The sequence below is a fragment of the Anser anser genome, assembly GCF_964211835.1.
Source record: "Anser anser genome assembly, chromosome: 5".
Taxonomy (NCBI): Eukaryota; Metazoa; Chordata; class Aves; order Anseriformes; family Anatidae; genus Anser; species Anser anser.
The window spans coordinates 12823306-12844686 of record NC_139725.1 but is presented as its reverse complement, the minus strand read 5'-3'; the positions used below and the strand labels follow the sequence as shown (position 1 = coordinate 12844686).

At 70.6% G+C, this 21381-nt stretch overlaps 5 protein-coding genes across 10 annotated transcripts; 2 read left to right on the top strand and 3 right to left on the bottom strand.

Moving 5' to 3' along the window:
* Positions 1-16: 16 nt before the first annotated feature.
* SLC43A3 (solute carrier family 43 member 3) lies at positions 17-7254 on the bottom strand. Of its 3 annotated transcripts, none has more exons than XM_083837373.1 (13): positions 7177-7254; positions 4593-4810; positions 4147-4276; positions 3633-3679; positions 3465-3541; positions 3296-3388; positions 3037-3176; positions 2568-2674; positions 2083-2238; positions 1882-1995; positions 1155-1341; positions 840-963; positions 17-299 (listed from the first exon to the last, which is right to left on the bottom strand). In XM_083837373.1, the coding sequence occupies exons 2-13, from the start codon at positions 4780-4782 to the stop codon at positions 144-146; spliced, it is 1521 nt and encodes a 506-aa protein (XP_083693499.1). In that variant the 5' UTR covers positions 4783-4810; positions 7177-7254; the 3' UTR covers positions 17-143. The 3 variants fall into 3 exon arrangements, with proteins under 3 accessions (XP_083693499.1, XP_083693498.1, XP_083693497.1); XM_083837372.1 differs by lacking the exon at positions 7177-7254 and adding an exon at positions 6051-6810; XM_083837371.1 differs by lacking the exon at positions 7177-7254 and adding an exon at positions 5052-5215.
* A 1607-nt stretch (positions 7255-8861) lies between these two features.
* On the top strand, positions 8862-13020 carry RTN4RL2 (reticulon 4 receptor like 2). Its single transcript, XM_083840374.1, has 3 exons — positions 8862-9173; positions 10994-11478; positions 12070-13020. The coding sequence occupies exons 1-3, from the start codon at positions 9140-9142 to the stop codon at positions 12796-12798; spliced, it is 1248 nt and encodes a 415-aa protein (XP_083696500.1). The 5' UTR covers positions 8862-9139; the 3' UTR covers positions 12799-13020.
* An 851-nt stretch (positions 13021-13871) lies between these two features.
* On the bottom strand, positions 13872-15205 carry TIMM10 (translocase of inner mitochondrial membrane 10). The gene is made up of 2 exons (XM_083840399.1): positions 15048-15205; positions 13872-14158 (listed from the first exon to the last, which is right to left on the bottom strand). Exons 1-2 carry the CDS (start codon positions 15116-15118, stop codon positions 13957-13959), a joined length of 273 nt encoding a protein of 90 aa, XP_083696525.1. The 5' UTR covers positions 15119-15205; the 3' UTR covers positions 13872-13956.
* A 774-nt stretch (positions 15206-15979) lies between these two features.
* On the top strand, positions 15980-19204 carry SMTNL1 (smoothelin like 1). 3 transcript variants are annotated; one of them, XM_083840370.1, is made up of 8 exons: positions 15980-16197; positions 16602-17202; positions 17388-17568; positions 17767-17797; positions 17921-18037; positions 18350-18452; positions 18519-18670; positions 18969-19204. In XM_083840370.1, the coding sequence occupies exons 2-8, from the start codon at positions 16609-16611 to the stop codon at positions 19111-19113; spliced, it is 1323 nt and encodes a 440-aa protein (XP_083696496.1). In that variant the 5' UTR covers positions 15980-16197; positions 16602-16608; the 3' UTR covers positions 19114-19204. The 3 variants fall into 3 exon arrangements, with proteins under 3 accessions (XP_083696496.1, XP_083696494.1, XP_083696495.1); XM_083840368.1 differs by having other exon boundaries at positions 18350-18670; XM_083840369.1 differs by lacking the exon at positions 15980-16197 and having other exon boundaries at positions 16495-17202; positions 18350-18670.
* A 61-nt stretch (positions 19205-19265) lies between these two features.
* UBE2L6 (ubiquitin conjugating enzyme E2 L6) lies at positions 19266-20989 on the bottom strand. Of its 2 annotated transcripts, none has more exons than XM_083840401.1 (4): positions 20854-20989; positions 20280-20369; positions 19621-19807; positions 19266-19547 (listed from the first exon to the last, which is right to left on the bottom strand). In XM_083840401.1, the coding sequence occupies exons 1-4, from the start codon at positions 20878-20880 to the stop codon at positions 19384-19386; spliced, it is 468 nt and encodes a 155-aa protein (XP_083696527.1). In that variant the 5' UTR covers positions 20881-20989; the 3' UTR covers positions 19266-19383. The 2 variants fall into 2 exon arrangements, with proteins under 2 accessions (XP_083696527.1, XP_083696526.1); XM_083840400.1 differs by having other exon boundaries at positions 20827-20895.
* Between the last annotated feature and the right edge of the window lie 392 nt (positions 20990-21381).

Genomic DNA, 21381 nt, shown 5'->3' with positions numbered 1-21381 from the left:
AGGGAGTAGCACAATAGGTTGTTAATATTTATTCCCCCCCGAAACACCCCCATCTCCCACTGTGCCCTCTGGCACAGGTCCATCCCTCCCCCAAAGTCCAGTAGAAAACGGCTGCAGCAGGTGCTTGGTGCTGGCTGTGGAGCTCAGTGCGGTGTCTGGGCAGGGGTCTCAGCGCTGGGGGGGGCATCCAGGGGGCTGCTGACAGCCTCCAGGTCCTTGGCACGCCGCCGGCACTCACGGGCCACCACCACGGGACTGACGAAGGCCACCAGCACCACAGCAATGAGCCCCACATTCACCTGTGCAGGGCAAGGGGCATTGGGCATACGGGGCAGGGGCTGACCTCACCCAGACAAGGAGCCCCTGTGCCAGCTCCTCAGCCTCCCCGAGGCTGCCTGTGCTAGAGGCAGCACCCCACGGCCCGTCCCACCATGTGGCAGGGCTTCCCGACCCTTTATAGGGCCAATCCAAACTTATATCGAGCCCTCCATTCCACCATAGGGCATGAACCCCATGCTGCCATGGACTGGGGTGACACTCCTGCCATGGAACATGAACCCCATCCTACAATGTGATGGGACCTCCGTCTCTCTGTAGGCCAGTACTTCCATCCCCCCCTTCGGGCAGGAACCCCATCCAGCCTCGGACCAGGACCTCCATCCATCCATGGACCTTTACCACCACCCCTCTGTAGAACAGGAGCCCTATACCCTCACGGGACAGCATCCCCAAGCCCCCATGGGGCAGCCCCCCATACCCCACGGGGCACCACCCCCATACCCCCACAGAGCAGCCCCCCACGGGCTGTAGGACACCCAGGGGCTGCGGCGAGCACTCACGTAGAAGGGGTCCCCTTTGAGCACCCCGCGCACCAGGGTGATGCAGGGGTACTGCAGCAGGGCCACCAGTGCCGACAGTGCCATGGCCAGCCCATACAGCTTCCCGAAGTGCTGCGGGGGAAACCTGCCAGGACACCCCACACGTCACTACCACCCCTCCACCATTTTATGCCCCCTCCACCCTCGTGCCACCGCCCTGTCCCCCAACACCACCGCCCTGTCCCCACCACAGCCCCACTGTCCCCCACTGCCGTGTCCCTCGCCACCACCCCTCTGTCCCCCAGCACCAGCACTCTCACGGGGCACAGGACTCACGCGATGGCCAGGAAGGCGGCGTTGCCCCCGTAGAGGAAGGAGCGGCTGATCACCTGGAGCACGAACGTGGCAAACTGCACAGGCAGCATGGGCACGGCCGCGCAGATGGAGAACAGCACGCACTGTGTCACTGTCACCACCAGTGACAGCACAGATGCCTGCAGGTCGGCCAGCGCCCCCCGGGCTCCTGTGGGCATGGCAAGGTCAGGGCGCGGTGGGGACGTGTCCCCAGGTACAGCAGGGTTGGGACATGGTGGGGATATGACTATGGGCACGGCTGGGTCACGGTACGGTGGGGACATGTCCCCAAGTAGAGCAGGGTCAGGGCATGGTGGGGACATGTCCATGGGGATGGTAGGGTCGGGGCATGGTGGGGACGTGTACATTGACACAGTGGGTTCAGGGCATGGTGGGGACATGACATGGTGGGGGCATGACACCATGGTAGTGACAGGTGCCCAGGTAGAGCAGGGTCAGGACATGCTGAAGACGCATCCCTGGATACTGCGGGTAAGGACGCATTGGGGCCATATCCCCTGGTAGAGCAGGGTTAGGGGGCTGTGAGGACCCACCCCCAAGCCCAGCTGGGTCAAGGCACTGGCGGACTTGTCCCCAAGGAGCACAGGGGCCAGGGCACCGCCACGGTGGCCCCCAGCCACATGGGCACAGCAGGGACATCCGCCGTGCTGAGTCCCCAGGGTGGGCTCGCGGGGACGGGGGCGGTTACCTTCCGGGAGGTGCGCCTTGCCCCGCTTGTGGCGGTCGAGGATGAGGCCGTTCCAGGGGGCGCAGAGCACCCCGCAGAGCTGGGTGAAGGCGAAGGCGTTGGTGTAGGTGCTCACTGTGGGGAGGCAGGGTCAGTGAGGGGGCTCTGGTGCCCAGCTCCCCTGGGGTCACCGGGACCCGTCGCGTGGCCGCCGTGCCCTACCCAGGCTTGCGTCGCCGCGGGCCAGGTGGTCGAGCAGGGGGTTGAGGGTGCCGATGAAGAGATAGTGGCGCAGCTGCATGACGGAGAGCCACACCACGTGCCAGAAGAAGAGCCACGACAGAACGCAGGGACGGAAGGGCACCGCCGCCGTGCCGCCTGCCCGCGCACAAACCCAGTGGGCGTCAGGGGCAGGGCTGCCCATGGCCACGCCCGCAGCGATAGGCCACGCCCCCCGGGGACACGCCCACCCACTTGGCCACGCCCACCCACATTCGGCCCAATGGCCACGCCTACTGGTGTCCATGCGGCCACGCCCCCACCATCTGCTCAACCACGCCCAACCCGAAGCCACGCCCCCTTCATTTGCATATCCCGTGCATATCATTTGGCCACGCCCACCCCCAGCATGCTCAGTCACCAGCATGGCCCTGACCGCCCCCGGCCAACCCCCCCGCAGACGTCCCCTGCCCCTGGTGCCCCGTCACCTTTTGGGGCACTGGGCTCCAGGGGCACTTCCTCGGGGCCTTCACCCCCCGGCGGGCGCTTCTCCTCGTAGGTGCGGTAGGACTGCGACCGCCCCGGGCACTGCAGCCTGCAGGAACGCTCACCTCGTCACCCCACCGGCAGCGCGCCCCACTGCCACCACCGCGGGTTGGGCACCGCCACCATCGCCACCCAAAGGATGGGCACCACCACCACCATCCATGGGACGGGCAGGAGAACCAGCCACGGAAGGGACACCATGACCACATCCACCACCCCAGGATGGGCACCACCACCACCATCCATGGGACGGGCAGGAGAACCAGCCACGGAAGGGACACCATGACCACATCCACCACCCCAGGATGGGCACCCCCAACCACCCCCAGGACAGACAGTGCCACTAGAACAGCACAGCCCCACGTGGGGACGGGTTTTGCCACCCGCCAGGACGCAGCAGGACCCCCTTACCCGTAGTTGTAGGCCGGGGGCAGCGGGTAGGGGATGCGCGTGCGGGGCATGAGGAAGAGGGTGCGCAGCAGGTGCCAGGCACTGCAGGCTGCCATGAAGAAGAACATGGCCTGCAGGGGCAGCCCGCGCTCGTACAGCACCTGGGGACATGCACACAGTGTCACCGCCCCAGCTGTGTCCCAGCTGTCCCCTTGGCCATGTCGTGCCGCCACCTGTACCCCGTCCGTGCCCCGGCCCTCCCGCAGCACCCCACGCCCACCTTTATGATGAGGAAGATGGCAGACGAGGAGTCGAAGGCCCCGTTGTAGAGGGTGATAACGATGGAGCGGTACTTCCCGAAGAGGTTGCCCACCTGGCAGAGAGACCCCCCCCCATAAAACCAGTGTCCCCAGTGCCAGGCAGGGTGCCCCAGGTGTGCCGAATCTCACCTGCATGTTGGTGAGGATGAGGAGGATCCCGCCCACCGACAGCATGGACATGGCTGGGAAGAGCAGCACGGCCAGGTCTGGGGACACCGGTGTCAGCGGGGCTCGGAGACACGGGTGTCCCCCCAGCCCCCATGGGGGCAGCAGCACCCAGTGACCACGGGGTCTCACCTGGCGTGGAGAAGGCAACCAGCAGGGTCCCACCGGTGTAGAGGGAGCTGAAACATGGGGACGGCGGGGACAAAGTGGGCACAGGGCACCGTGGGAGAGCTGGCAGCCCTGTGCCCACGTGGCACCCAGCACCCTGACGTCTCCTGGGTGCCCCACCACTGCCTCACTTGACACCTCCAGGGCTGAGGGACATGGGGACAAAGCAGGCGTGCTCTGGGGACATCAAGGGGGACATCCGCGGGTCTGGGGGAAGGGGGGGTGTCCTGGGACCGTGGGCAACACGGGACACACCAGGGACATTTGGTGGCTGTCCTGGTGTCCTGGGGCTGCCACCCGTGCCTCCCCTGTGCAGGCAGGGCCCTGCCAGCCCCACCCTGCCTGGGTGCCCCGATAACCGCCCCAGTCCCGATAACGCCCCCCTCACGCCCCCCCGGCGCCAGCACCCTGCTAACAGGCCCTCGGTCCCGGGGCACCCACGGGTGCCCTGCCCCTGCCCACCGACACACCCACTCACATGGCAATGAGGCGGGCCACGGCGGTGCCGAAGCGGTCAAAGACGTAGCCCATGGGGAGGGTCATGAAGTTGTTCATGAAGGAGCCGATGGTGAAGACGAGGGAGAACTGCTCGTCCTGCCCGCTGCAGTCTGCAAGGCAGCGGGGACACGGGGACAGCAGGGACGTGGGCACCGGCACGGCAGGAGCAAGGACACAGGCCACCAGGCAGGGGGACAGCGGGCAGCAGGGCTTCAGGGACATGGTGCACCAGGACAGTGGGGACACAGGGCACTGGGGAAGCTGGCATCCCCTGGCAGTGGGGATGCAGGGACGAGGACATGGGAACACGGGGCACCAGACACTGGGGACACGAGGCAGTGGGACAACGAGCAAGCAAGACATGCAGGGAGCAGATATGGGGACAGGGAGCCAGGAGGGATGGGGACGGTGTCCCCGGGGCCATACCGGGCAGCAGCGTCCTGTTGGGGCCGGAGCTGGCCGAGGGCTGGCACAGCTCCCTGAAGTAGTCCAGGTCCTTGAGGACGTAGACGAGGGATGCCCAGCCGAAGATGATGCCGCAGAAGGCCCCGCACTCCAGCAGCCCCGAGAGCAGCGTGCCCAGCCGCTTGGCCCGCCCCGCGCCCCCTCCTGCCATGCTGCCGGGCACGGGGCTCCCGCTGCGCCTGCAGGTGGCAAATGGGGGCGGGGGGTGTCACAGCCCGGCGTGGTGGCACCCACGTGCTGCCCGCCCCCCGCCCCGGTACCCAGAGCAGGGATATGGGGTGGGCAGCACCCTGCAGGGCGCGTGGCCAAATCGCCCCTTGTCCCCCGGAGGCATCCTGTGCACTGGTACCCCCCCGTGCACCTGCAACCCCCCGTGCACCGGCACCCCCCCCGTGCGCACGCGTGCCCCCGCACACCCACCTGCGCGAGGCCGGACCTCGTGCCACCGCCGCGGAGTTTGGACCCTGGGCCGGACCCCGCTGCGCACGCACGGCTGCCCCGCGCACACCCGCGGTAATCTCACGGGGGCACCCATAGGCTCCCCGGGGCTGCCGGCGCCGATAGGCACTTGTTGCCCCTCCGCAGCACCGGCCCCCCTCCGCCACCCCACCCTGCCCCGCCGCCTCCTTATCTCCCCGCACCACCCAGTCCCAGGGAGCTGCCACCTCCCCTGGGCGCCCGGCGTGTCCCCTGGGGGCCTGGCACAGCCCCTGGGGACATTGGCGTGCTGCTGAGCACCTGGGGACAATGACACGCACACACCCCCCAGGGACCTGGCACGCTGTTAGGCACCCTGGCACGAACTTTAGGGACACTGGCACAGCCCCTGGGAAGCTGTCACACCCCCTGGGGACAATGGCACCGTGACAGGCGTGCTGGCACCCCCCCCGGGGATGTTGGCACACCCCCATGGGGACGCTGGCACCACTTGTGGAGGCCCTGCCACACCCTTGGGTGCCCGGGGAACCCCAATCACAGCCCCTGGGGACACTGGGACAGTGCTGGGAGCCCCGGTGTGACCCTCAGGGACACTGTCACTCCCCTGGAAACCTGGCACACCCCCAGGAACCCCGTCAGATGCCCCCTCAGGAATCCCAGCACATCCTCTGGGGACACCGTCACATCTTGGGGACCCTGGCATATCCCCTGGGGCCCCTATCGTTCCCCCAGGGACCTTGGCACACCGCTGGGAACCACGATGCACCCCTGGGGGACATCCTCACCCCCCCGGGGACTCCACCACTACCCTGAGGACCCCGTCCCCCTGCTGGGGACCCACCACACCCACAACAACCTGGTCCCACCGGTGTCACTGGTGTCACCGGCCGGCTGCCATGAGCACCAAGCTCCCACCCCCTGGCCGGTGTCCCCTGCATCCCCCCACCGCTCAGCCCCACGCGCTCAGCACCCACACCGCACCTCTGTGTCACCGTGTCACCGGACCCCCCGTGTCACCGGACCCCCGTGTCGCCGGACTGTCACCGGCGCTGGCTCAGCTGTCCTGCGGCCCCGCGTAATGGCTGCTAATGAGGCCTCATTACCGCCGGACGGCAGACGAGCCCGGCCAGGGGCAGAGCAGCTAAAGATTAACCCAGGCCCTGCGGCCAGATGGTGCCGGATGCGTCCCAGGGCCGAGGAGCTGCGCTGCCTTTAGCCACCCCACAGGGACTTCGTGGGGCTGGGGCGCGGGCAGGGGTGGCACGGGGTGTCCGCGGCCACCAGTCCCAGCATGGCACAGAAGGGGACGGTGCCTGCCCGGTGCTGGCATGACAGCCTGCTGCCGTGCGTCCCACCGACACGGGACACCCCAAAAAACCCCATGGGTGACCAGGTCATCGCCAGTGGGGGCGATATCCCCTCTGTCACCCCGTGCCACCTCTGGCTGTGACATGGGGCAGGTGGGGACGACACCCCCCCACAGCAAGGGATCTGGACGGCCGGGTCTGGCCTGGCTCCAGCTCCTCCAGGACGGTTTTAATTATTAATGTGGATGAAGGCAAATTATTCCGCCGAGGGGCGGGGGGTGGGGGGCACCCTGCGCAGAAGGGTCCCCAGGGGGCAGATGTGGCTTCTCCAGAGGCTGCTCTGGGGCTGGGATGTGGGGAGCTGCCCCACGGCCCCCAACGCTGCCCCACATCCCAAAGCACCCTACGAGGCCCTGGGGTGCTGGGGGACGCTGGGGGGCGAGCATGGGGTGGGAGTGGGGGTGTCCCAACGCCCGATCAGCCCCGCAGCCCCCCCGGCACCGCCACAAGCACCCCGCAGCCCCCCAGTTCCCACCCCCCCGGCTTCGCCCCCCCTCAAAGATCTGCACCCCCCGACCCCTCCGAGCCCCCCCCCGGCTCGGCACGGCCCGGCACGGCTCGGCACGGCCCGGCACGGCCCGGCACGGCTCGGCACGGCCCAGCCCAGCACGGCTCGTCTCCGAGGCGCCCTCCTGCATCCCTCCGGGGATGGCATCGCCGCGGCTCCGCCCCGGCACGGCCCGGCACGGCTCGGTTCGGGCTCAGGCCCGGCTCGGACGCTCCCGGGACACCGCACTCACCCCCGGCCCCGGCAGCTGCCGCCCGTCCTCCGCGGCGGAGGGGCGGACCGCCGAGGCACGGAGCCTCCCCCCGGGCGTGGCGGGGGGGGGCGGCGACCTCCGGGGGTCACCCGTGCCAGGAGCCCTCCCCCTGGGGGGGGGATTTGTGTGTGTCCCCCCCCCGGCTCCGCCATCCCCTGACCGACGCCCCCGCGCCCCCCCCCGGCTGCGCCCTGCCTCGGCTCCGCTCTGCCGCGGCCATCCCCCGGTGTCCCCCCCCCGGCGTGGTGTCACCTCCCTGTCCCCAAGCCCCCCCCCCCCCCGAGTGTGTGTGTGCCCCCCCCCAGCTCCATTCATCCCTCGCCCGGCCATTCATCCCCCCCCGTCCCCCCCCCGCTGTCATTCAGCTGCTCAGCACCCACCCGTCCGTCTGTCCGTCCAGCACCATCTGGCCCCCTCCACCCGTCCATCCGTCCACCCATTCACCCCGACATCTGTCCCGCTGCTCAGCCGTCCCCCGATGTCGCTGCCCCCCCCGGCCCCCCCAGCACCTCCTGTCCGCCCTTCCCTCCCCACCCGTCCGTCTGTCCATCTGCCTTCTGTCCGTCCTCCAACCCAATCCCTCATTGACCGACCCTACCCACCCGCCACCCCACTGCCACCCTGTCCCCGTCCCTAGGCCTTATAGGGTCACTAGGGCCTGTCCCCATGTCCCCACGCCATGTCCCCACGGGTGGGCGCCCACGGGTGCCCCCACCCCACGCCGCGCACCCCCAGCACCCTACAGGCACGCATAGGGCCTAGAGGACGGGGACAACCCTCGGCACAACGGGGTGCCCGGCTCCCTGCGGGACAGGAGAGGCCGTGGGGGCTGCGCCGGGGAATTTGGGTGGGGGGACACAATCCGGGGGGGGGGGGACACACAATTAGGGGGGGGACAGCGAGCGGATGGCAGCCCCTGAGTCAGCCCCGTGCCGCCCGCGACGCCCACCGCTCCCCGCCAGCGTCTGTCTCTCCAGCTTGTGATATTTCGCTCGCCGGGAGCCGCGCCGGAGACGGCACCGCAAACACGGCGGGTGCCAGATTGTGCCGCCGCAGCCTGGCACGGCCACGCGTGCCCCTCCCCACCCGTGGGGCCGCTGTCACCCCACGCCGGGAGGGGGGGGACGCACGCAGGACAGCCTGGTGGCGCAGGAGCCACCCAACCCCGGTGGCCTCGCCGAGGCTGGCACCGCGGACAGCGCCCGCTCCGGCACCGTGGACAGCGCCACGGTCCCGCGTGGGCGTGGGGACAGAGCGGGGCCACCTCCCGAGCCCCCCCCCCCGCTGTCCCCCTGTGTCCCGCGCTCGGGACGTCCCCTCCGACCTCCCCAGGACCCCCGTGGGCTCCACGGGACCCCCGCGGCGAGTCCCCAGATCCCGGGGAGGCTCCTCCGCGGTGCGCCCCCCCCGACCCCACTCTCGCTGCACCCACTCGCGAGTCCCCGCGTCCCGAGTGGGCGCCCCCCCCGGGTCCCACACGCCCAGCGGGCACTGCCCACCCTCTGCTCTCCCCCCTTCTCCCCGCGCGTCCCGCTTTTGTCCCCTTTTGTCCCCCGCGGGTGGGCGCCTCCCCCGTGGGTGTGCGCGCCCCCCGTGGCGCCCCCCCCCCCCCGAGGCGGAACGGGACGGCCCGGCCCGGCCGGGGAAGGGTTAAACGGCGGGGGGCGGAGCGGGGCCGCCCCGGGATAAGGCGCGGCACCGGGCACGGCTCAGCCCCTCCGGGAGCCGCGGGGAGAACCGAGCCCAGCCGTGCCCACCCGTGCCCAGCCGTGCCCACCCGTGCCATGCCCCGGGGCGGCGGCGGCGCTGGTGGCGGTGGTCGCTCCCGGCGGCGTAACGGGGGGTAAGGGGGGGCGCGCAGCCCCCCCCCCGGTCCCGGCCATGAGCACCCGTGCACCGGGCAGTGCCTGAGCGCCCGCTCCCGGTCCCGGCCGCCCCCACCATGCTGCCCCCGACGGCTCGGGACCTGCCCCAAGGTAGGCGTGGGGCGGGCCGGGGGCAGGGACCCGCCGCGGGGGGGGCGCACGGCCCGGCTCGGGGGTGCCCCGGGACCCCCCGACCCCCCCCCTCCCGCTGGCTGCGGGGACGTCGGGGGGGCGCGGCCCAGGATTTTGGGGAACCCCGAGGTTCGGGGGGTGAGCCCCGAGCGCGCCGCTCGGGGCGGGGGGGCCCGGGGCGAGCGGGGAGCCCGGGGGCACCCAAGGGTGCCCGGGGTGCGCTGCGGATGCCGTGCGCCCCCCCCGGGGTGCGCGCTGTGGGTGCGAGGAGCACCCCGGGGTGCGCCCCCTCGGGTGGGAGCCTTCGGGGGGAGCCGGGGGGGGCCGGGGGCACCCCGATAAGGGCGCGGGGCGCATTTAGGGCGCGGGGCCAGCCGGAACCCTGAGACCCCTACAGCCCCCCCGCGGCACCCCGGGGACGCGGGTACCCCGCGGGTGGGTGCCCGGGGGGGGACGCCGCGCTCGGGGAAGGGAAGCGGGACGGGGGGGTGGGTTTGAGGGGGGGGGGGGGGGGGAGCGTTTGGCACGGGGAGCGGTGCCCGGGAGCCGGTGACTTCAGCGCTAAACTGAGTCAGCCCGCGGCGAGGGGGAGTGACAGATGGGGCGCGGGAGGGGGGCGCCGGGGGGGCGCACGCCGGCACGGGGCGCCGGAGGAGGGGGGCGGCGCCGAGCAGCTGCGCCGGACGCCTCCTCGTCGTCGTCCCCCCCCTCTCCGTGTACCGGGGGGGGCGCGCACACACACACACACACACACACACAGAGCCGCCTCCCATCCCCCGGTGAAGGCAGCTCCGCGCTTTCCCCCCCCACACCCCAAAAAAAAAACCTCCCCCCCCCCTCCACCTCTCCGGGCCCGGGGCCAGGCCGCGGGGCTGAATTATGGATGAGGCTCTCGGGTTGCACCCGGGGGGGGGGGGGACCGATATGGGGGACGAGGAAAGGGGGGGGGGACACGGGGGCGCAAACGCACCCGGAGCGGCGGCGACGCGTGTCACCGGTGCGCGCGTCAGCCCGCGCCCACGCGTGCCTTGCCCCGCACGTGGCCGCGGCACGCGTGCACGTGGCGCCGCCCTGCCGCCGGGGGCGCGCATGGGGGGCATCACCCCCCGGGGGGGGTCGGACCCCACGGGAACGGGGTCACGGAGGGGGTGCGAGGACGGCGAGGGGCGCCCCGAGGGCTCCTTGGAGCGCCCGGCCCCCTGGGGTGCTCCGGGGTGTGGGGTGGGCATGGAGGTTCTTATGGGAACGTGAGCCTGCGCATGGCCCTAGGAGCTCCTGGGGCAGCGGGGCTGTGTGGGGTGGATGTGGAGCTCTTGGGGTGCGTGATCCTATAAAACGGTCGTGGGCACAGCCCCAGGAGCTCCTATGGGATCTTGGCCCTATGGGATGTGCATGGCCCTATAGGGCTCCTAGGGGAGCGTGGCCATGCGGGGTGGACACGGCCATGGAGAGTTCCTTGGGTGCATGACCCAAGGATGAGCATGGCCATATGGGGTGGGCATGGCCATGGAGAGTTCCTTGGGTGCATGACCCAAGGTTGGGCATGGCCATATGGGATGAGCTTGGCCATATGGGATGAGCACAGCCATGCGGGGTGGGCACGGCCCCATGGAGCTCCTAGGGTCAGAGAGAGACTGGTGGTAGCCCGCGCCCTGGGGTGCTCCTGGGGGTGCCCTCCACGGGGTGCCGTGGGGTGCTCAGGGCGCTGCGCGGGGCAGCGGGTGTGCGGGGCTGGGCTGGGGGCTTCGGGGCGCTGCCCCAGGCCGTGCCCCCGGGCTGATGCCCCACTGTGCCCGCAGGCGGGCGCCTGGCGGCCCTGCTGCTGGTGGTGCTGGCGTGGGTGCCCGGCGGGGCACCCGCCTGCCCTGCGCTCTGCACGTGCTACGTCTCGCCGCCCACCGTCAGCTGCCAGGCCAACAACTTCTCCTCGGTGCCCGCGGGGCTCCCGCCCGGCGCCCGCCGCCTCTTCCTGCAGAACAACGTCATCAGGGCGCTGCGGGCGGGCACCTTCGGGCCCAGCACCGTCACCCTCTGGCTCTACTCCAACAACATCTCCTCCATCCAGCCGGGCACCTTCCGCCACCTGCCCGCCCTCGAGGAGCTCGACCTGGGTGACAACCCTCACCTCCGCGTCCTGGCGCCCGACACCTTCCACGGCCTCCGGCGCCTCCAGGCCCTGCACCTCTACCGGTGCCAGCTGGCCAGCCTGCCCAGCGGCATCTTCCGTGGCCTCCACAGCCTCCAGTACCTCTACCTGCAGGAGAACGGGCTGCTCTACCTCCAGGTCCGCCTCGGCTCGGGCAGGGGCCTGGGACAGCACCGCTGGAGGTGGCCCCGTGGGGCAGGGGGGAAGGGGTTGGCTGTGGGGGGGGAGTTGGAGCAGGGTGGTGGGGGAAGCTTGTAGGGAGCGGGACCTTCTCCTGGATGCCCACAGGGCAGGGTGATAGGTGGTGCTCGGGGTGTGGGGACAGGGTGTGAGGTGGAGTCATGGGGCACTAACGGGATGTGGAAGAGGGATCGTGGTGGTGCCCATGGAGCAAGGACAGGGGAGAGGGCGATGGCTGATGGCTGAAGGACGGGGACGTGGGACAAAGATGAGGGATGTCCGTGGGGCAGGGCCATGGAGATGAGGGATGTCCAATGTCCATGGATCAGGAACCTGGGGCAGGGAGATGAGGCATGTCCATGGGGCAAGGAGATGAGGGGTGCCCATGGGGCAGGGATCTGAGTGATGCCCACGAAGCACGGACAGGTGACACCCATGGGGCCAGGATGGGAGGAGGTCAAGGTGATGCGCGATGCCCGTGGGGCCGGGGCAGGGCCGGTGGCCCCCCCAGGATGCCCCCCACCCACGTCCCCTCTCCCCGCCCCGCAGGATGACCTCTTCGCCGACCTGGCCAACCTGAGCCACCTCTTCCTGCACGGGAACCGGGTGCGGGCGCTGTCGGAGGGCGTCTTTCGGGGGCTGCCCAGCCTGGACCGCCTGCTGCTGCACGCCAACCGCCTGGTCGCCGTGCACCGCCGCGCCTTCCGCGGCCTGTCGCGCCTCACCATCCTCTACCTGTTCAACAACAGCCTGGCGGCGCTGCCCGGGGACCCGCTGGCCGCCCTGCCCGCCCTGCAGTTCCTGCGCCTCAACGCCAACCCCTGGGCCTGCGACTGCCGCGCGCGCCCGCTCTGGGCCTGGTTCCGCCGCACCCGCGTCTCCAGCTCGCCCGTGCCCTGCGCCAGCCCCCCGCACCGCCGCGGCACCGACCTGCGCCACCTGCGGCCCCAAGACTTCGACGCCTGCCCCGAGGAGGATGAGGAGGAGGAGGAGGAGGAGGAGCAGGAGGAGAAGGACGAGGGTGGTGGTGGTGCGGTGGCCGTAGTGGGCACCCCCGGGCGGGCGCTGGGCCGCCCCGGCACCCTGCCCGCCGCGCCGCCCTCCGCCTTCTACCGCGACGGGCTGCCCCCCCACGACCTGCGGGGGTCCCAGCCCCGGCCGCCCCCCCCGTCCCGTGACTCCCGTGGCCCCCCCGAGGACGAGGTCCCCTTGGCTGCGGCCCCACGCCTGGCCCCTGCCCTCCTGCCCCTGCTGGCCCTGCTCCTGCCCAACCTCTGAGCCCGCCCTTTGGGGGGGGGGCTCGGCCCCATTTGGGGGGCATCCGGACCCCTCCTCATCCCTGGGGGGGGGTCCCCCTGGGTTTCCCTGAGCTGCTGGGGGCACCTGGAGCAGGGGGGGGTCCCCAGGACTCGGCCCTCCACCCGCCCTGAACGAAAAGACCCCCCCCCGCAGGCACCGAGCAGTTGGGAATTATTTATTAAAAATGGTCTTATTTTGGGAGCCTGGGGCCCGGCTGGCTGCGGCGCTGCCTTTCCAGGTCACGGCGCGCTCTCTGCTCGTGAAATATTGATGGCCCCGGCACCGCTGCCGGCCCGCAGGGCGCCACAGCGCACGCACGGCTCGCTGCGGCACAGCACGGACGGACGGACGGGGTTGGGACTGGCCGCACCTCTTCTGGGGTCTCTCCGGGCCGGGGTTCCTCTCTGGGGGTTTCCTCTCCCAGTTTCTTGTCCCAGTTTCCCCGTGTAGGTGTCCGTCACCTGGCCCAGCCCTGCGTGTGTGTGTTCGGGTGTCTGCCCCCACAGTGTCCCCGTTGGTGTTTTGGGGTCGTCCCTGTCCTGGTGTGGGCGTATTGGGGTCGTTTCTGACCAGGTATCCCTGTCTAGGTGTCTCAGGGTTGTTCCTGTCCAGGTGTGGTATATTGGGGTTATTCCCCTGCAGGTGTCCCTGTGTAGGAGTTTTGGGGTTGTCCCTGCCCAGGTGTGGGTGTATCGGGGTTACTTCTGTCCCGGTGTGGTGTTGTGGGGATTGTCCCTGTCCAGATGCCCCTCTCTGCCTGCCCTATTTCCCTGCGTGTCCCCGCAGGGTCTTTCCTAGCCATCCCCCACTGTTGTCCCCCCCCCCCCCAAGCAGTCGGGGGCTGGCAGCGACCCGTCCCCACCCTGCAGGGGATTACGAGGGGCTCAGCCCAGCTCTGCCTAATCCCAGGGATTACACGGGTGGGGCTGGGGGCACACCGGGTGCCCCCCTCAAGGACACAGCACTGGGGGACACCACGGGGGGGGAACCCCCAGACAGACCCCCAGCTGGACGTGGGGGCACAGACCCCCGACAAAACACTGCAGGGTGGGTTTGGGGGGCGAGGCGAGCAGCCAGCTGGCCCCAAGGCCTCCAGTTTATTGACAGGGGAAGGGGGGGGACACGGAGTGGGGGGGGTCAGGCGGTGCCCGTGCCCTGCTGCATGCGCTTGAGGAGCTCCTCGTCCTGCAGCGACAGCTCTGTCAGCTTCTTGCCCATCCTCTCGTGGACGTCCAGGTACTTGGCCACGCAGCGGTCCAGGCACACGCTCTCGCCCTTCGACAGCTCCGGGTCCTTGTAGTGGGGGGGGACGCACTTGCGGTGGCACGCCTGCGTCATCCTGCGCGGCACCGCGCTGTCACAGCCCCGACACGCACCCCAACACGCCCAGGCACCCGCTGTGCCGCCCCCCCTGCATCTTCTGTGTCCCCTAACTCCGACACCCCCTGGAGCCTCTGACACCCCCAAAGGCCCCCCCCAGATACAGACAATTCCCCAGTGGCCCCTCCATGCCCCCCCCATTCCCCAGGCACCCCCAATGTCCCCTAAATCATCCCCAAGACCCCCAAACCCCCTCAGCCCCCCCCCTTCCCCAGCTCCCCCAAGACAACCCAAACTCTGCAGTTCCTCCAGCCCCTCCAGGACCCCCAGCTCCCCCAGAATCCTCCCCAGTCCCCCCCCAGTTTCCCCCCACCATGTTCCCAGCCCCCCCCATTCCCCAGGCACCCCGAGTGTCCCCTAAATCGGGCCCCCCCAAAGACCCCCAAGACCCTCCTAGCCCCTCTAGTTCCTCCAGCCCCCCGGGACCCCCAGCTCCCCCAGCTTCCTACCAGCCCCCCCAGGACCCCTAGCCCCCCTCCCCCCCATTCCCCAGGCACCCCCAGCGTCCCCAAACTCGGGCCTCTCAGCCCCCAAGACCCCCCCCAGCTCCCTCCCAGCCCCCTTCAGGCACCCCTCAGCCCCCCAGGACCCCCCCAAGACCCCCAGCTCCCCAGACCCCTAGCTCCTCCAGCCCCCCCAGACCCCCTCAGCCCCCCCCCCATTCCCCAGGCCCCCAGATCTCTGCAGACCCCACGCCCCCCAGGCCCCCCCAGGCCCCACGCCCCCCAAGACCTCCAGCTCCCCCCAGCCCCCCCCAAATCCCCAAGCCCCCAGGACCCCCAGCTCCCCCCAGCTCCCCTCAGCCCCCCCAGCCCCTCTCAGCCCCCGCAGCCCCCCGCAGCTCGCACCGGCTGTACATGTCGGCCATCATGTCCACCTCCAGCTCCGCCGCCAGCTGCTGAGCCCGCAGCGGGTCCATGGCGGCCCCCGGCGGGAAGCGGCCGCCACACGCGCTTCCGCCCGCACGCCGCGCCGCCCCGCCCCGCCCCGCCGCCGCTCGCCGCCAATAGGAGCCGGGAGGGGCGGGACCGGCGCGCGGCCCAGCCAATGAGAGGGCGGGAATGAGGGGCGGGGCGCGGGGGAGGTGAAGCGGGAGGGGAGGCGCGCTGCCCGCCCTCAGCCCCGGGGGCGGGGCCGGCGCTCGGCCCACGCGTGTGCCTTGGGTCCCGCATGGGGCTGGGTCCCCCATGTCCCCCCTGTCCTTCCATGTCCCCAATGTCACCTATGTCCCCAGTGTGCCCCCATGTCCCCACATGTTCCCCATGTCCCCCAGTGTGCCCCCAATGTCCCCCATGTCCCCCAATGTCCCCTCATGTTCCTCATGTCCCTTCATGTCCCCCATGTCCCCACATGTCCCCCAATGTCCCTCAATGTCCCCTCATGTCCCCCATGTCCCCCCCCATGTCTCCCCATGCATGTGTCCCCAATGTCCCACCACGTTCTCCTGTGTCCCCCCCGTCCCCCCGTCTTCCTCTGTGTCCCCCCACGTGCCCCATATCCACCGTGTCCCCCCCGATGTCCCCAGTGTCCCCCCCCATGTGTCCCCCATGTCCCCCATGTGCCTGTGCACTCCATGTCCCCCTGTGTCCCCTCATGTGTTCGTGGTCCCCATGTCCCCCCAAGCCCCCACATCTGTGACCCCCCCCATGTCCCCCATGTGCCCCATATCCCCCCCGCGCCCATTGTCCCTGTGTCCCCCCGTGCCCCCCACATGTCTGTGTCCCCCCGTGTCCCATTATGCGCCTCCTGTCCCCATGTCCCCCACATGCCATTTCTCCCCGACCCCATGGGGGTACCGCTGTCCCCGTGTGTCCCCATTGTCCCCCCCCGTTTGGCCATCCTGCTGCCACCCACGCGTCCGTGTCCCCTCCTCGCCCGTCCCACAGCGTGTCCCCCGCTCCCCCCCGGCCCCGCTGACTGAAGGCGGCACCTGCGGTGCTCAAATAGCACCGGGGGCCGGGACGGGGCTGGGGAGGCTGGGACGGAGCCTGGAGGACGGTGAGAGCGGCTGGGGGGGGATACGGGGCAGGGGGCTGGGGGCCGGGGGAGCTGCGGGGGGCAACGGGGGCGTTGGGAAGTGGGGAAGGGGATGGGGAGCGGAATTGGGATGGGGTGAGGGTGAGGACATGGGGAGGCCGAGGGGAGGCCGGGAGGGGGAATGGGGAGAGGATCGGGGCAGGTGGGAGGGGGACAGGATGGGATTTGGGATGGGGGGGTTGGGGGGGGGGGGAAGAGGGGCTGGGAGAGGGGGCATTGGGGTGGGGGAGAGCCCGGGATGGGGGGAGGCAGGGGGGGTGAGGCTGCCAGTGCGGAAACTGTGGGCAGTGGGGACAGGGGGAGGCTGGGGGCAGGGGCTGGGGGGGCACAGCGAGCCCCCCGGTGACAGCCCTGCGGCCTTACAGCAGCGGCATGGAGCCCCAGCGAGCCCCCCCAGGAGACCCTGCCCCCGGAGACCCCAGCCCCAGCGCCCCCGTCGTGGGGGACCCCACGCAGCCACCCGGGGGGACGGCAGAGGCTGGGGGGGAGGCGGGGGGGGAGGCTGCAAAGGGTGCCGGGGGGGAGGCCAAGGGAGCGGAGGACGGTGGGGGTGAGGCCAAGGTGGAGGCAGCGAAGGGTGCTGGGGGGGAGGCCAAGGGAGCAGAAGATGTCGGGGGTGAGGCCAAGGCGGAGGCAGCAAAGGACACCGGGAGTGAGGCTGAGGGGGGGACAGCAAAGGGTGCTGGGGGTGAGGCCAAGGCAACGGAGGCTGCTAGGGATGAGGGCGAGGTGGAGGCTGCGAGAGGTGCCGGGAGCGAGTCCGAGGCAACAAAGGATGCCGGGAGGGAGGCCGAGGGAGCGGAGGCTGCCGGGGGCAAGGCCGATGGGGAGGCAGCGGAGGAGGCTGTGAAGGAGCCTCCAGCGGCAGAGGCTGCTGGGGGCGAGGCGGAGGCCAGGGGCCTGGAGGAGGCCGCGCCGCAGGAGAAGGCTGAGCCGGTGGCAGCAGGCGGCCCCCGGGGCCGGCAGGTGAGAGGGGACACGATTGGGGTGGCACGGGCAGGGACAGGGGGGTGGCACGGGGCAGGGACATCGGGGTGGCACGGGAGGGCGGCTGAGCTGCGGTGGGACAGCAGGGGGACAGGAGGATGGGGGGACAGGGCCGGGGCAGGACACGGTGCCACATCCCGCTGCCACCCCTCCTGTGCCCGCAGGCCCGGCAGGAGCCCACCTGGCTGCAGGACGAGGAGGACGAGCTGTGGCCCGAGTTCCCCCCGTGCTCACCCACCACAGAGGGGGCCGCCAGCCCCACGTCCCCCCTCTCTCCCTCATCCCCTGTGTCCCCCATGTCCCCTACATCTCCCCTGTCCCCTGTGTCCCCCACATCCCCCACAGGTAAGGGCCGTACTCAGACACTGGAGCCCCCTATAGATCCCCTATAGATGCCCACATCCCCTCCCTGTAGGGTCTCCTCTGTCCCCAGCCCAGGGATGCCCCTCAGTCTGGGATCCCCCACCCAAGGGTGCCCCCAGGGGGTGTCCCCATGCCTGGCACCCCCGCCCACCCCGCTGACCCCTCTGATTTCCCCCGCAGCTGGTGCTGAGGGCTCGGGAGGCAGCGAGAGGTGAGAGCCGGTGGGTGGGACCCCAAAACCCAGCTGTCCCCACGGGTGCCACCCCATCCCCGTAGGTGGCACCCCCAGTGGTGCCCCCGTCCCCACGCACGGTGGCCGCACCTGTGTCCCCAGGGGTGCGTCCCCAGGGGGGCCGCGGGACCGGGCGCCCCCCAGGGTGGTGGCCGTGGGGCGGCCACGGGCGAGTGCCAAGGCACAGGGGCGCAGCGCCATCCTGGAGAAGTTCGGAGGGTGAGTAGGGCCTGGGGGGGGGGGGCAGGGGGCAATGGGGGCACAATGGGGTGGCCGGGGGGGAGCGGGGTGCATGAAGTAGTCGGGGAGGGAACAGTGTTGTCATGGGGCAACGGGGGGACGTGGGACAGCAGGGGACACTGTGGGGGCACAGGGCGAGGGGGGGACCCTGGGGTAAGGAGGTGGGCACGGGGCAGGATGAGATACAGGGGACGTGGGGCACGGGGTGGCGGGCCCCTGGGGAAGGGCCCCGTGAGGGAAACGAACTCGCGGGGACACGGGGCGCTGCCCCACGGAGCGGGTCGGCCACAGGGCAGCCAAGGGCCCGGCCCCGCACCTGAAGCGCCCGGGGGGCGCCGGCTCGGTGAAGGCCATGCTGCTGGAGTGGTGCCGCGCCAGGACCCGTGGCTACCAGGTGAGGGGCGGCGGGGCGGGGGGACGGGGGGGCTGCCGGCACCCTGACCCCCCGCTGCCCACCCAGCACGTGGACATCCAGAACTTCTCGGGGAGCTGGGGCAGCGGCCTGGCCTTCTGCGCCCTCGTCCACAGCTTCTTCCCCGACGCCTTCGACTACAGTGGCCTGGAGCCCCACGACCGCCGGCACAACTTCACCCTGGCCTTCGCCACCGCAGAGTGAGCGCGTCCCCGTCCCCGTCTCCATCCCTGTCCCCTCCGGACAGTGATATTTGGCCCCATGGGGAGGTTCAGGTTGGAAATGAGGAGACATTTCTTCTCAGAAAGAGCAGTCAGGCGTTGGGACGGGTTGCCCAGGGAGGTGGGGGAGTCACCGTCCCTGGGGGTGTTCAAGGAGAGGTTGGATGTGGTGCTGAGGGACACGGGTCAGTGGGTGACATCGGTGGTAGGGGATGGTTGGGCCAGATGATCTTGGAGGGCTTTCCCAACCCTAATGACTCTGGTTCTGTGATTTTAGGGCGCGGGCCGACTGCGCCCCGCTGCTGGACGTGGAGGACATGCTGCGGCTGGCAGTGCCCGATGCCAAGTGCATCTACACCTACGTGCAGGAGCTGTACCGCAGCCTGGTGGCCAAGGGGCTGGTGAAGACCAAGAAGCGCTGAGCCCCCTCCCCGGCCCCCAGCACCCACCCCGCTCCCCACCCCAGCGTTTCGTCCCCCCGCGTGGATCCCCGGCAGTAAAGGTTTGCAGTGCCCGGCCTTGTCTCTTTTTCTGGGGGACCCCATCGTGTTGAAGGCTCATGGGGACGAAGCAGGAGCAGCAATAAATTAATTACTTTATGGATGGAGTGTGGGGACCCATAGCTCACCGAGGTGGGGGCAATGTCCAGGCCCCGGGGGGGCTCAGAACGGGGCCGGGGTCCTGAGCTCAGCTCAGGACCCGGGAGGCTCGGGCCGCGGCTCCGCGTGGCCACGGGTGTGTTCTTCTGCACGTCGCCAGAAGATTTCAGGCTGCTCGCTCAGCTCACGGGCCAGCCCCAGGCGCATCACCCGCTCCGTGTCAGGGCCGTCCAGCAGCAGCAGCAGGTCCTGCAGCACTGCAGGGGGTACACGGGGGGGTCAGCACCCGGACCCACCGCACCCTGGCACCCCCCAGCCCCCGGCACCCACCGTGGACGGCGCGGGTGGTGGCCTGCCAGTGGTCAGGGGAGGTGAGGGGCTGGCAGACGTGGCCGTCCTCGTCCACACCGGGGTGGTAGATGCTGGTCAGGAGCCTGGCACGGGGGGGGGCCAGCGGGTGGTATGGGGAGAAGGCCAGCTCGAAGCGGAAGGCGCCCATGTTGTAGGGGGGGTTGTTCTGATGCACAAAGGGGGGTGTCTCAGCCCCCCAGTGCCGCCCAGGCACAGAGGGGATCCCCCTGGGATAGCCCCCACAGAGCACCCGCAGCCCCGTGGCCCCCACGGAGGGGTGGGAACCCCACCCAGAGCCCCCTGGGTTCTGCACGGTGTCCCCAGGGGAAGCCCCCCGCCAGTGCTTCCCACAATACACCCCTCCCGTGTCCCCAAGGACCCCTGTGCACCCCCAGGACCCCTGGGACACCCCATGCACCCATGGCACCCCTGTGCACCCAGCACCCCTCATGCCCCTGTGTCGTCCCCAAGGGACCTCCCCTGTATCCTCCCCACCCCCAGAACCCCCTGCCCCCAGGACCCCCTTGTGACACCCCCTACTCCCAGGGCATCCCCCCCAAGACCCCCTCAGACGTCCCCACCCCCAGGACCCCCATAACCCCCCCACGCCAGGACCCCCCCCAGCTCCCCCCGCTCACGGGCAGCAGCAGCCCCCTCCAGCGCAGCACGTCGCCCCCCAGCAGCTGCAGATCGCGGACCCCCTTCCACTGCCGCGCCTCCTCCAGCTCCTGCGGGGGGGGGAGGCGAGATAAGGGGCGGGGTCACCCCCGATACACGCCCCATCGGGGAAACGAAACTGGAAGTTGGCACCCACCGACACCCACCGGCACCCAGCGACACCTCCCGGCACCGGGACCCACTGACACCCCCCGGCACTGGGAACCTCCTGGCACTGCACCCACTGACGCCCACTGGCACCCACCAGCACCCACCGACACCCTTTGGCACCCAGCGACACCCACCAGCACCGGCACCCACCGGTACTGACACCCACCAGCACCCACTGACACCCACCGACACCAACACCCGCCGGCACCGGGATCCCCCCCGCGCCCTCACCTCGAGGCCAGCACCCCCACCAGTGCCACCAGCATCCCCCCACGACCCCTGCCCCCAAATACCAACCCCCTGCACCCCCCAGCACCCCAGTACCGGGACCCCCGCCCCATTAGGGTGGGCACCCACCAGACCACCCCCTGTGCCCCCACCCACCACCGCGAGTCTCCTGCTCATGGCCATCGAGTGCCCAGTGCCTGGTGCCCCGTGTCCCTTGGAGCACCTTGGGGTGGGACTCACCCGAGGCCACCCCCCTCAGGGGTGGGGCAGGAGGCTCCAGCCCCTCCCTGAACATGGAGGTTGGGGGGGGCACCTGGGGGCAATAGGGGTGGGGGCCTTGAGGCAGGAGCCCCCAGAGCCCCCAGAGCACTTAGCAGCTCTCTACGGCGCATGGAATCCCCCCCCGGGCACCCCTAAAGGGGCTACGACGCCCCTACACCACGTGGAGAGATGCGTGGGGAGGGGGGGGCACAGCACCCAGACCTCCCCACAAGTCTGCTGTGGACACGGAGAGGGAGCTCGATCCCGAGCCTGAGTGGGCAGAATGCCCCGTGTCACTGCGGGGGCCATGGAGGGGGGCAGTTGGGTGGCTAGACAGCCCCTTGGCACCACAGGGGTCATAAAGACGGGGCAGTTGAGTGGCTAGAACACCACAGGGGTCATAGAGAAGGGGCAGTTGGGTGG

Excerpts from the sequence above, each read along its gene's own strand:
- TIMM10 (XM_083840399.1), bottom strand. The coding sequence starts at position 15,118 with ATGGACCCGCTGCGGGCTCAGCAGCTGGCGGCGGAGCTGGAGGTGGAC. Across the intron at positions 14,159-15,047 it reads ATGGCCGACATGTACAGCCG|GATGACGCAGGCGTGCCACC; the intron begins GTGCGAGCTGCG and ends GGTGCCGCGCAG.
- UBE2L6 (XM_083840400.1), bottom strand. The coding sequence starts at position 20,880 with ATGGCCATGAGCAGGAGACTCGCGGTGGTGGGTGGGGGCACAGGGGGT. Across the intron at positions 19,808-20,279 it reads GGAGGGGGCTGCTGCTGCCC|AACAACCCCCCCTACAACAT; the intron begins GTGAGCGGGGGG and ends TTTGTGCATCAG. Across the intron at positions 19,548-19,620 it reads CACCACCCGCGCCGTCCACG|TGCTGCAGGACCTGCTGCTG; the intron begins GTGGGTGCCGGG and ends TACCCCCTGCAG.
- SMTNL1 (XM_083840368.1), top strand. The coding sequence starts at position 16,609 with ATGGAGCCCCAGCGAGCCCCCCCAGGAGACCCTGCCCCCGGAGACCCC. Across the intron at positions 17,203-17,387 it reads GCGGCCCCCGGGGCCGGCAG|GCCCGGCAGGAGCCCACCTG; the intron begins GTGAGAGGGGAC and ends CTGTGCCCGCAG. Across the intron at positions 18,038-18,349 it reads ATCCTGGAGAAGTTCGGAGG|GGCAGCCAAGGGCCCGGCCC; the intron begins GTGAGTAGGGCC and ends GGTCGGCCACAG.
- SLC43A3 (XM_083837373.1), bottom strand. The coding sequence starts at position 4,782 with ATGGCAGGAGGGGGCGCGGGGCGGGCCAAGCGGCTGGGCACGCTGCTC. Across the intron at positions 3,177-3,295 it reads CCATCTTCCTCATCATAAAG|GTGCTGTACGAGCGCGGGCT; the intron begins GTGGGCGTGGGG and ends GCATGTCCCCAG. Across the intron at positions 300-839 it reads TCAAAGGGGACCCCTTCTAC|GTGAATGTGGGGCTCATTGC; the intron begins GTGAGTGCTCGC and ends TGCCCTGCACAG.
- RTN4RL2 (XM_083840374.1), top strand. The coding sequence starts at position 9,140 with ATGCTGCCCCCGACGGCTCGGGACCTGCCCCAAG. Across the intron at positions 9,174-10,993 it reads GGCTCGGGACCTGCCCCAAG|GCGGGCGCCTGGCGGCCCTG; the intron begins GTAGGCGTGGGG and ends CTGTGCCCGCAG. Across the intron at positions 11,479-12,069 it reads ACGGGCTGCTCTACCTCCAG|GATGACCTCTTCGCCGACCT; the intron begins GTCCGCCTCGGC and ends CCCGCCCCGCAG.